Source organism: Planococcus citri, chromosome 3 (assembly GCF_950023065.1).
Source record: "Planococcus citri chromosome 3, ihPlaCitr1.1, whole genome shotgun sequence".
Taxonomy (NCBI): Eukaryota; Metazoa; Arthropoda; class Insecta; order Hemiptera; family Pseudococcidae; genus Planococcus; species Planococcus citri.
In genome coordinates this window covers 10,821,659-10,835,153 of record NC_088679.1, presented here as the reverse complement: position 1 = coordinate 10,835,153, position 13,495 = coordinate 10,821,659, and the positions used below count along the sequence as shown (strand labels likewise).

Here is a 13,495-nt window from a genome sequence, read left to right as displayed (position 1 = left end):
CTATCCTTAAAACCAACAAACGTTTCTGTGCACGAAAAAAAACCCTAATAAGAACGTAAAAAAATTGCACATTGACGAAAACGCAAAGAAAAAATTTTCCAACCTGTTTAATAACTATAATTTTACGAAATACATACAACGTCGATGTATCGAGACCGAGAGGTACGAATACAGCGAAATGGATTGAAATGTACTGTCGATAATAATTAAACAATTTGCGAATCGCTGTTGGTTGGGAGGAGGGGAGAGGTTCACCTTCCCGCGGACGTAGTCTAACGAATAGAGTTACTTGATTGCAATCGTTCATTCACGTTCTGGACAATACTGATTTTAACCTCGGCTCAAGTTTCACTTGTGCGTTTTCTTCTGCGAAAGCTTCTCACACGTGAATCAATTTTTCGGCACAATACACTGAAAAAAAAGTGATCGAGTGCTTTTTATAATAGTTAAAGTGTTGTAAATGAGCTGACGTGTTTTCGCGAGTTTTTTTTTGTTGTTAATTTTGATTGTTTTTTTTGAATTTTTTTTCCTAGTTTTGTGTATTTTTTGTGCGCCTACTTAGATGGTTGTGATATTTATTATTGAAAGAGAGTACGTATTTTATTGAATTATTTCATTTCATGTTCGTAGTATTATTCGAGTTCTCGTTATTTTTCGTAAAAAATTCCAAATTTTGAGAATTTTAAAATCAACGCTTGGTCCATTTTTTTTAGCTCGATTATTTAACGAATAAATCCCGCCTGCGTTTGGTTATTTAGGCAAGACTATTCGCGTAATTGTACATTAATATATTATTATTGTTCCTGCTATAAAAATATGCTGCTTTCTACAAAAAAATATTTCCGGTTCGTGTTGGAAGCGTCCGCGTCGTCGTTGCTTCGTAATATTGCATAATTTGGCAGAATATCACGTGGAGAAAATATTTCGAAAATTAACCAGTCTAGATGTATTCGTAATTAGCCTTTTTTGCGCGTGTCCTTGAGGACTCGAGTTCTTTTCTCGTTGAAAAAAAAAATTGTATTTCGTTCGAATTTGATCGAATATGTGTAATTTTTCACCTTGATTCGTCTCTCCGTCTCACTCGCACTCTCGAAACTAATACATAGTTCGATTAATTATATCACTTTCATTACACTAACATAACATCGCATCGACGCTATCGTAATTTAGATTAATGACGAAAGATTCGTTCGTATTAGAAAATTTAAACGTATACTAGTTCGCAATTTTCTCACGAACGTAATATGTACTTGTACCTATGTGTTGGTATTTTACACCAAGGTTTTTTTTTCGAAAAAGTTGAATTTTCTTCGAGCTAGAAGCCTGTAGTAAGCTCTATGCGAGTTTTTTCTTTTAATTTTATATAATATAGCTCGATGAAATTGTATTCACGTGGATGATAAAGATGATGTGAGGTAATTTTGGAGAAATTTCCTCTCTCGAATTGTCTTGCTTTGGTATAATTTTATTCGTACTGGAGTGTCGGGGAAGGGAGAGTTAATCGTGCGTGTCGTATGGTAATTTTTTCCTTCATTCTGGTACGTGTCGGATTAACCTTGATTATGGGATGAGGATGAATCGGAAATCGTATTGTGTATTTGATGAAATGGGATGTAAAATCGTGCACTTTATAATCAGGAGGTATCAAATGAGGAATTATGAAGATATTGGAATCTACGATGGAAATTCGATTTCACTTTTTTTTTTTATCGAGTTTGAGAAGATCGTTTTATTTATTCTCTAGTTGTTTTTCCTGATCTGATGGTGAATTTTTCTGGATCTCGATGTTTGAATCCAAGACTACCAAAAAATGCTGTCCGATTCTCCTACCGATTTTCATTTTACTCTTTAAAATTTTGATGAATGGAGTGACTGTGGTACAAGTATGATGATTGTTGATGTGAAATTGTTGAAGGTGGAGGGATGGAAGGTGGGAGGGAGAGGGGGAACTTCAAACGTTTATACTTCAAAAAAACACCGTGAAAAACATTAAAACCTGCTCACTTTGTCTTTAAATTTTCAACATTTTAGAAATGTTGTGGGAATAATCTTTATCATCTCACCTTGTTCCAAAAATTGGTGAAAAAATGTCACAATTTTCAAACTTTTGAAACTACTTATAGTTAGTTTTGTGAAAATTGAAAAAAATCCTTTCAATGTTCTTCAGATCTTCATTTTAGAGATAGTGAAGAGTTTGAGGGACACGAAAGGAATTGAATTAGAAAAATGAGCCGGTATTCGAATTCAACGAGCTCGAATTAGTAAAAATTGACAACTCGTACCTTATTTTCATTGATTTTTTTGAATTTATTTACGAAGGGGGGGCTGCTAAAAGACATTCAGAGGTTTTTGCAAAAATAAGCGAATATTTGAACCTACCAGGTTCAAAGACTTCAAAAAGGACGTGTCACACTTCATTTTAGATTTTTTGGCACTAGTGAGGAGGGTTAGAGGTATCAAGTCGAAAATTTAGGTCAATATTAGAACTCAGGACCCTCTAATTAGTAGATAATAATCTAGATGTCACATCGTTAAAAAATTTTTTGGATTTTGATTTAAATTTTAGAGTCGTTTGTGCCTTTGAGAGGTGTTGAAATCCCATTTCAAAAGTCAGTTCATTGTAAAGTAGATTAAGTATCTTCACAGTAATTTTTTCAACTTTTGTATTCATCATGATAAGTTGAACTTTCACTTTGGAAGTTGAAATTCAAAGTTTTTAAAACATTGATCGCCAATTTTGACTTTTCCATTTATTCTCTTTGAAAATCCACGAACTAATTTGTTCCAAGTTCAACCTGTTTGAGATTCGATACTTCAAAGTTTGACTGTTTCGTTTCGTATAAAAATCTCAAATGTGTGAAAATTACAACTCTTCCCCAGTCAACTTTTTTGGAATCAATATGGCGGTTTTAGGGGTAACTTTACTAGATCCTCTAAGAAATTTTGATGTTCCTCTTCCTCCTCTTTTCGGAATTCATTTAGACATTCAGGACAGTTCAGAACTTCCAATTGAGGTTGGTGTTTTTTCCAGTAAACTGGATTGCTCCAGAAGGTGTCGCATTCGCTTTCGATATTATATTTTGAGACTCCAAGCTAGCTTGGAAAAGCCACAATGGATTAGTGAATTGAAGGAAAAAAGGGGGGATAAATCTTGGGATGGAGGAAGTTCCTGGTAAATGCGATCCTGCCGACGTTAATCATCGCTACAGAGGGTGGTGAGGGGGTCACTTCGAAGTTTCGCTTTTTCTTGTTCCCCTTCCTTCCCATAAAGTTGTTGGATTTTATGAGGAAATAGTTCCCCTGTTTTTCGATTTTCTTCAAAGTCCAAATAAGTTGTGGCAGGAGCCTCCTTAAGTTGAAACAAATCAAAAAACGTTGTAAATTTTTTATGTAGGTGGGTATAAAAGTCCCTTTTCGATAAAATTCAAGAAAAACCCTCTCAATCTATCTTCCAAGTTCTGCTTTATGTTCGCAGAATCCCCCCCCCCTCTCCCTTGGAAAAAAAATCTTAAAAATATAATCGAGGATGGGTTTTTGTAACTGTTTAAAAATATTTAATTTCTGTATCAGAATTTTTCCAAACAAAGTGCCTTTCTAGGAAAACTTCTCCTAGTTCTCTAAGCAGTCTAGCCCCCCTCCCCCCCTCATTTTGAGTCTTCAGAAAATAGAAATTACTTTAAATAACGTGAACTAAAAGAGAAATTGATGAATCTTTTCTCAAAAATTGTAATTTCTGTTTCAATTTTTTTCATGTAACCACTTTTCAAAAAAACCCTCCCAAATGACTTTAAAAAATGTTGAAAATTTTAATTTTTTCAATCTTTTGATTTTGTTCTACTTTAGGGTTTCCACGTTGTTCAAGAGATAGCGTTTTTTCCCCTTTTTCTTCTTCTTCGAAAGAGTTGATGATTTACCTAGAGCTATTTTGACACAGAAATTAAAAATTATTGAGAAAAGTTTCCACTTTATAGATATTTTCTGACTATTGCGGGGGAGGGGGAATCTCTTATGGAGGGACAAAATTTGATTTTTTCTGTAGCTTTCATAATTGAGCTTTTTTGGGTCAAATTCTGAGATCTTACTTCGTTGAAATCATGAAAACGTGATTTCAACGAAGAATTTAAAATCTCAAAATTCGACCCCAAAAAGCTCAATTATGAAAGTTACAGGAAAAATCAAATGAAAAATTATCGAGCCCTTGCTAGTGTGTTTCAAATGTAAATTCTTCAATTTATTTGAAAAAATATGCATAAACGCCTTTTTTAGGGGTGTCTAAAGTGGATGATCTATAAAAAGGGTTCGAAATTACAAATATATGAAGGAGTTTAATTAAATTTTTTCATCTAGGTGATTGAATATATATAATATCTCAAAACGTTACGTTTGGCGCAAATCGCAGGTTCTTAGTTTTTCAGGGGTTCCCAAAATATCGAAATTACGAAAAATTTGGAAAATTGTAGATATTATTGAGTTCCAGGGCAACATTTTATCGAGCTCAACATTCGGTAGGATGGAAGTCTTTCGGATACTAATAAACTGTATAATGATTTTTAGCGGGGTTCAAAGGAGTAGGTTCAAAATGGTGGCTCCAAAATTTTCAAAGCATTCACCCCCCCCCCTCCCAAGTTTCTAGAAATAATACTCAGAGGTTCCCAAAATTCTTTTTTTATTCACAACTTAATGAACCCCTGGAGCCCTAAAAAATGGTAATTTTGGGTGATTCAACCACTGATTCGTATTTTGGGTCATTTATGTATTACAACATTTCAAGAGTAGTCGAGTCAATAACTGTCTAGTGTCAAAAAAATTGCCTTATCGGGACTCTTCCTTTACAGGAGGATTTTTGGTTTATAAAAACAAACAATTTTACAGGGTGAACGCAAAGAAAATAGAAGGAAAAATTTCATGAGAATGAATAAATTAAGCAAGGGAAAAGATTAATTTTAGAATAAGTTGTACGTTTTATAAACCAGTTTTCAGATAGACTATTGCCTCAATTTCCGAAAATTCGTCAAAAATGGGAAAAAAATTTCGATTGCTCAAAATTTAGTCTTGAGGTTTGAAACTTTGAACAACATGAACTTTTAGTGTGCCAAATTTCAGCTCAATTTAAGTCCTCTTGAAAATTTCTAATTTTCAAGATTCCAGCATGCCCCTCGACAAGCTGATCATCCCAACCAACCAATACACTCGTATTTAGACATTTGATCGAGTAAAATAAGCCGATTCATTGCCAAGGTCATGGTATAGAAAATAAATCTGCAAACACAATCGGTATGCTGGACACTGTCCAAAGTGATCGCAGGGCGAAAATTTTTAATTGCTGTTTATCTTGGATGGAATTTTCCTGCAACTTTTACCATTTCGAGCCCACGAAGAATTTTTTTTCATCGCGTTAATAATTGAATTCTTTTGAAATGGAATTAATGCGCCTTTTATACTTAATTATTGTCATTTGAATGAGAACCTATTTTAATTGAATAACCTTGGAGCTATTTCGCCGGCAAATAATTGTCGGTCATTGATTATTTATTTCCGGTATTCCGAATCTAAACCGTCGTCGTATAGTACATTCTAATTGGGCGATACTTGGAAGTGCGATATTTTTCACTTTGATCTGTCGCAAGCGAGCCTGACTCTGCGAGTCGAACGTAGGTGGTTAATAATAATGCTTCGTTAGGAAGAGAAAATATATCTGTAGTATTCGAGAGATAGGTTGACATACACTGTAATTAGGGCTGATAACGTGTAATATAAAATGCTGTCAGATGGCAGGGTATAAGTAGGTACGTAAAAATAAGCAAGTATGATTTTGGTACCTGGAAAGCCTCGAGTTGGTATAATTTTGACATTTGTGAATTTGTTTAGAGGACACACAACACGATGTGATATGAGAGACGAAGATATTGGAGAAACTGCAGAAATGAAGACTGCATGAGATGAAATTTTTCCAGTTGAATGACATATGTTTGATATGATTATCCGTGTCGATCGACCATAAAAGATATTTTGCATAATATCGACGCTTTCATTTTCACATTTAAAGGTTATCTCGAGTCGGCAGTGGCGAGTCCTCGCTAGCGAATTATTATCTTGGTGATAGTTTGACGCGATTATCCGCGATGACGCGTGTCATCAAATTGATAGAAAAAAATACCTGAAATACCAACAATGACCTCCGCGGTATGGTACAATTTTCATACTGTAGTCAATGTGCTGAAATTTTGCTTGTTTTTTCTCTATTTACTTATTTATTATGATGGCGAATGCACTTTCTCGTTTCAATTTTGGGCATGGTTCAAAACATGACAGTGTGTTTATTTGGCCAAATAATATACGCGTGTCAATATTCCTATATCTGAGATAGATAGATAGAAAGATGCAAGTTTTATAACATGATTCGCGATTCGCGATCCTCATAGAATTTATCGTTTCTTTTGATATGGATTTTCTGATTTTAGCATATGAACTAATAATAACCGAGCGTGCCTGATTATTTATACCCGGCAACAGGCACAGAATGTGTATCGATAAGGTTGCTTTAGGTACCTACGAAAAATTTTTGTAGTATGATGAAATTTATTTAGCTAGAATTCTGCATTTATCATCTCACAATTCAGATTTCATAGTAGGTAGGTACTTATCGAAAGTAATCTTGAAAAACGTGAGGTATACGCAGAGTTTTTCTTAATTAATCAGAGAAATATTGCGAAATTGGAAGGTAATACAGCGTACAAGTCGTCTAGTAAATATCTGAGTTGTTGGTGTGATCGCTGTGACAGTTTGAAGCTTGAGTAAAAATAAGTATAAAGGTGTAGTATACGTTGATTTTTTAATTGGTGAGCTAGTTTTTTCGCGTTGAATACGTTTTTTGAATTTTGATGGTCAATGTTTACTCGAAGAGAATCATTTTTTGGAATTATTTGACGTGTGTGTGAGGTGGATTTTTCAATCAATATCAAAAGCTGGAGAAGGTGACAGTTTTTTATACGTGAGTAATTTTTCATCTGATTTTTGTTCCACGATTGGAGAAAAAGGTTCGGTGTTTTCGAATTTTTTTGTTTGGTTGAAGATGATAATGATTTTCATTTATTATTATTATTATTATTTTTCAAAATTACGAATAGAAAGAGGAAAATTAATTAATTATTTTTTTAAAATTAGATCCAATATCTTGATAGAATTGTAACTGTTGCCATGTTTTTCAACCTAGCGACTTTTTTCTGACAAATAACCGCACTGGAATAAAATTTGATTTCAATTTTTCCAAAATTTCAACTTGAACTCATTTTATTTTATGTTTTATGAAAACGTCACGCCAGACGAATTGAGAAAAAATTTCTCAAAAGTGATTTTCAAACGCTTAAAAAAATGAGAAATAAGTTAAAATTCAACTTAGTTACTTCATTCAAGCAACAGAACGATTTCATTTATTCAAACAGAAATTCAATCCTAATATTTTATGAATTTTCAAAACATATTTTTTCAGCATTTTATTACAAACTTTCTTGTCATCTTCATTCGAAAAACAGACCTAATTTTGAGTTTTGTTCTAAATATCAATTACACTAGACAACGGTGAATTTGTGTTCGGGTTTAAAATGGGCTCAGTCGATAGTTTGGACCCAAAAACAAAAAACAGAGTGGGGGTTTTGAATTTGAGTTGTTTTTGTGGTCACTTCAGAAGAGAAATGATCAAAGTTGCAAAAATGGCTGTTTTTGCCCTACTTCACAAGTTTTAGTGACATCGGTATCGTTTTGCGAAAAAACCCAAGGTCATTTTCGGATTCTACGCACTTTTTTAAGTAAACTACTTTCCCCGATTTTTGATTTTTGAAGTTTCAAGCGCATACGGAAGATTTTTATTTGTATGTATAATGTTTTAAAACTGGCAGCGCGCGACGCTAGCGTTACTCCACCATGTAATCGTGGCGCGGAACTGTGTTCACCCGAAGCTCAAATTGAATTTTTCCTATTTAGAAAAATTAGTCTTATGCGCTTGAAACTTCGAAAATAAAAAATCGGGGAAAGTAGTTCACTTTAAAAAATGCCTAGAATCCGAAAATGACCTTGGTTTTTTTCACAAAACAATACGGATGTCGCTCCGAACTCTTGAAAGGCAAAAAGGACCATTTTCGCAACTTTTGCAGTCTCTCCTGACCACAAATACAACTCAAATTCAAAAAATTCACTCTGTTTTTTGTTTTAAAGTCTAAATTATCGATTAAGTCCATTTTCAACCCAAACACGAGAAAAAAGTTCAAAATTTGTATTGTACTGGGCGGGGGGGAGGACCCTCGAATTTGAACGAAAGCCAGACAGATCGAAAGAGCATGTCCTAAAACCCATTACATTAAAATTTTAAATACTGGAGGTCATTTTTGGATTTTTGGGGACATTTTCAAAATTTAAAAAATTCAAAAAAGCTGTTTCTATGGCGATTTTTTAACTTTTGCATATTTTTTTCTTTCAAAGAACACGAACCAGAGTGTCAATAATTAAGCACTTCATTTCAACCACCAGTTTTATACCATTCTTGAGTCTCCAGCAAATTTTATATTCTCTCCAGAAATTTCAAATTGCTGTGAGAGGTGCATTAATCAACTTCAGACTTTGGTTGATGCTTATTGAGCATCCTATGGATCATTTTAGAAGGGTGCCAGTTCAAATGGTGAATTTTTGACCAATTTGAACCTACTACAAGGCGTTTTTCTGTCAAGATATTGTCATGGCGTGCCTCCTACAAGATCACCCGATTCGAAAACAGGCTTAATCGTACAACTTTGGAGCCTCCAGCGAGTTTTTCATTTTCTCCAGAAACAAATTGCTCTGGTAGGGTCAAAAATGCACCCGTGGTCGGTTCTAAAGTTTATTTTTGCTTTTTCCTGAGTCATTTGAAATTATTAAAGATGATATAAAATTTTATGGAGACTTCAGAATGGCATGAAATCGGTGGTTTTTAATGACGAAAGAGAGTGATGGGAGTATAAAGTCAATTTGAGTCCCTTTCAGAACAATTTTGACTTTTGACAAAAAATTGCAAATTCATCGGAGGCTTCAGAATGGTCTAAAACTGGGAAGTAGTTGAAATGAAGTACTTAGTATGAAACCGCCGTAAGCAAATTTTCAGGGGCTAAGAGCTCATTTTTGAATTTTTTGGATAATTTTTCAACATTAAAAAAAATTTTAAAAGATTTTTTGGAGCATTTTTTAAACTTTTTCTTATACTTAATCATTTTTTTTCAAATTAAAAGTACCTATACCAGTGTAAGTAATTGTAATACTGGGGGAACCCATCGTGAAAAAATAGAAAAATTGCCACAAAATTTTTTGAAAAATCCATCAAAAAATTCAAAAATGAACTTGAGCAGCTGAAAACATTTGGTTATGGGGGTTTCAGGACATGTTCTTTCGATCTATCTGCGTTTTGTTCAAATTGTAGGGTACCAGTTCAAAGGTGCTAAAAAAGTAATTCAATTTTTATGGTGTTCAAAGGCTGAACGGAGGGGCAGGGCGGGGGGGGGTCAGAGGGGTCGAATCGAAAATTCAAATTAATATTGAAATCCAGTAGATATACCTTCAAATCAATAGCAATTAATATGGCATGCCACATTATTCTCCCCCCCCCCCCCTTAAAAAATAGAATTTAATCAAAACTGTAGGCTTTTGTGCCATTTTGAAAGTTAGTTTTTTGCATAGAAAATGAAAATGTGTCTTAACCGTGATCATTGTTAATTTCATGTGACAACTTTTCAACTTTTGCTCTCTTGAAATGTTGAGCTTTCACCTTGGAAGCCCAATATCAAATATTTCAAATTTAAATTACTGATTTTAATTATGGATTCCATCAGATTCCATTATTTATTCTCAATTCACTAATGAATCCATTCTAAAATAAGCCAGTTTCCAGTTTTGAGATATGTGCCTGTTCGTTCAAGGGAATTTTTGGAAGAGGAAGGGGGAGGGGGTGGGAACTCATATCAGCGCCTTCAACTTGATGAAAAATTATTGCGCAGATTCATTTGTGAAATTTTGGTCAAAATTATTGATAACCCTTGTGCCTTAATTCAAGAGTATCGAGGTAATTTTCTGGATTCGTCTACCTATTTAATAATTAGATCGCGAGAAAAAAGTCTTCGCTGCAGTTTTTCGAATTGTTGAATGGTAGCTTGAAACGTTCAAGTTTATCATGATGAAGTTGAGCTTTCACCTTGAAAATTCAGTTCTGAGATGTTCTAATTTTGATTACCAATTTTTGATCTCCTACTTGCTTACTTTTTCAAGCAGCCATGCGAACAGATTTGCTCCAAGTTCAATTAGTCTTGAAGTATGAGGCTTCAGAATCCGGAGCTCTCATAGAAAATTACAAATACCTGCATGAAAATGAAGAGCTCCTTCCCCCTCCGACCCCGTGGATTATTTGGACGATAATAATAATGGCGTTTAACGGAATAGGAAAAAATAAGTAAAATTACTGGAGGGAAGTTCCCAATTTAATTTTTATTTCAAGTTTAGATTAAATAAAAATCTCCTGTGAGATTCCATGTTCATTTTCTCCAATCTCCAAAATTACTATAATTGTTCAAATATCGCTGTAGGGTGTTCTAATTGATCTTCAAAAAAGGTTTTTCTTTTTCTGAAGGAGCTTCGATTCGAATTCGTGAATTTCATGAAAATAATCAACGGAAAAAGTATAGGGAAAAATAATCATCTTACTAAAAATTGCAGTACGAATTGATCAATCAAATCGGTATCATTCTTAACTGAGAAATTTCAGATAAAAATTATGAAAAATCGAGAAAATGTTCAAGACTGGTGCATTTTAAAGCTGAAAGCTCGAAATTTTTTTTAAAAAGTATGTACATCAATAAATTAAAATTACCCACTCAAAATTTTGTTTTCGCGAAAAATTAATACTATAGGTGGAGTTTTTTTAATAAATAGTTAAATTGAAATCACTTGTTCTTAAGTGACACTTTGTAAAAGAGGTTGTCTCGATAAAATTTCTAAAGCTTCGCCGCATAATTAAAAATTATCTGAAAAACTTGACGCAAAAAAGAAAAAAATATACGTTTTAATTTTTTAATTGCGATCGTATGTATTACACATACCTTAGGCTATATAAAAAAATACACGACATATCGCGTGCTGAATTTGACTGAAAATTTTGACATTTCAACTCGAGTTGCAAATATTTAGGTAACGAGAATTTCCTGTAATTTTATCTTCTCATATAAGCGTCAACAAGTACACATCTATAGACCTACATGCTCTCGGTGTTTTTATTTTTCAAAAAAAAATAAATAAATATTACATCTATGTGTAGGTATACAATCGATTTGGTAATCGCAAAGCTCGTAAATTGTGGCGACGAGTTATTCATCCGCAATAAGGGAAGGAAATGAAAACACATACGCGTAATTTTCACTCATTAGCCTCAATTTTATTGGTCTAGAATGTGGAAGCGCCATCCTCGTATACGTAAACAAGCGTTGAGGTTGCGATTTTGAAAAGAAGAAATTTTTTGTTTATCAAAACGCAATGAACGTGTAGTAAACAGACTAGTATCGCGTCAATAGCAATAGCAGCGTAAACTTATTTGTATTTTGGCAAACATTTTTTAATGTGACATCGTTTAAGAGAACTATACGATTGTTTAAATCTTACCTCATCATTGATAATAAAGTTCGCGTATTGCGCGCATTTTTTTCTAATTAATTATTATTTTTTTTTTTTTCGTTATCGTATTTATGTACAATTGATTCGCGAAGTGCGAATTGAAAATCGTAGTGAAGAGGTTTTCACTCGACTATCGAATGTGTTACGATGAAAATGTTAATTGGTTGTTTTAAATTTTTTTCGTTGCAGAATACTTTTTAGCGTTAAATAAAAATATGAAGCAGATTGTATGCAATACGAAAGAATCAAGATGGAACGATTATCGAGCGGTGAGTTGATTGTTTTTAATTATTAAAAAAAAATTAAGATTACTCGATTAATTTTATTATATGGGGGAGTTTCCTCTTTAAGTGCTTCATGGAGTCGATTACCATAATCGATAGGTACCTCGAATCTTTCCTTCCGGTGTTTTAAATTCATCTTATATTTGTACTAACTCGTGACAATGAACTTACATTTTGACAAAACTGAATCATAAATCTCGAGTTATATTTTTAGACGTTTGAAGTTTTTTTTCTTCGGTACGTGTGCCCTCGTTGATCTATTTTTATCCCGCGAGAAGCTCGAAAACATCGAAACAATTTTTTTTTTCGAAAAAATTTCATAAAATGTATTCGCGTTGGTAAATATGCAGTATACGAGTATATGGGCTGAATTTGTGTTTTTTTTTGACAGAGATGCGATGTACTTAGACGCACACACGCGTTTCGGGTATATTTGTTCAGGAATGGTGGCGATAATTAAGTATAATTATGGTTATTATTTTTTACGCGTCAGTGAAATGGTAATCATTAAAAGTTCGAATGACTTTAAATTATACCCGCGCTTGTTTGGGAGAAAATTTTTATTCGACAGCTTGAAGCGTAAATTTGTAAACAGAATTTGACGTGTGGGCTTTGGAATTATCTTGTGCCCTTATAATAAAGAGTATATGGCTAACAAAGTGGAAATTATTTAAGCTAAAAAATATACCTACGTTCGTACTAATGTATCATTATAAATTGCAAGGGTAAAGAGGACAATTTTTTTTATCGTTTTGAAGATTTTTTTGAATCGACTTAATGCAGAATTATATGCAAATGGTGGTGTGGTGTGAGGGGGGGGGGTTTTTAAGATTTTTAAAAATATTTAAAAAGCTGAAATTTTGTAATTTTTGATTTAAAAAATCGTTAAATTTTTCTGCGAAGATGGTGAAGTAAAAGGGGTGAAATTCATCATTTTGAGTTCAAAGACATTTGATGATTTGAAGTGTAGTTTTGTACTTCTGAATTTCGAAATGAAAGAAATGAAAAAGTAGAGGAAAGAGACGTACGAAAGAGCTGAAAAAAGTGAAAAAAAATTAAAGAAAAATTAATTAATAAATAGGTACTAGAAACTATCAGAATATGGGCAGCCTCGTTTAGTAGGTAGATCTTATGCTATCAAAATTATATTTGAGAATTTCAACTTCTGTCCCTTCAATTTCCAAACCTGAATTTGGATTAAAAATTGAATCGGTTGGAATGAAAATGGACCAAGTCCATTTCTGGCGATTTTCACTTTTTCATCGATATTCACGTATCGAAGCTCAGAGGATCGACTGGCGTTGTCAGATTTTCGCGAAAGTGCCGAGAAAGTGATGTTTGGCAACATCGCATCAGCGTTTTGGGCGTAAAAATGGAATTTTTTCAAAAAAAAATTGAAAGATGAATTTTTTTTAAAATTTGTTGTATTGCGAAAAAGTAGGTATCTATCAAAAAACTTCGAAAAGTATCATTTTTGACATTTAAACGTATTTTTGTATTAAAAATAGACGATTTTCAAAAAAAAAAGAACA

The 13,495-nt window shown here is 33.4% G+C and overlaps 1 protein-coding gene across 4 annotated transcripts in view; it reads left to right on the top strand.

Annotated features, from left to right (window-relative positions):
- LOC135841760 (facilitated trehalose transporter Tret1-like) overlaps window positions 1-13,495 on the top strand; it is an 80,909-nt gene that overhangs the window by 52,632 nt on the left and 14,782 nt on the right. For 2 of the 4 annotated variants that reach the window (XM_065358922.1, XM_065358919.1), the window contains exon 2: window positions 11,869-11,948. In XM_065358922.1, coding sequence (XP_065214994.1) covers window positions 11,869-11,948 — 80 coding nt within the window. Of the gene's footprint in view, window positions 1-290; window positions 592-6,801; window positions 6,992-11,868; window positions 11,949-13,495 lie in introns of those variants that run through there. The other 2 variants (XM_065358923.1, XM_065358924.1) reach the window with 2 other exon arrangements.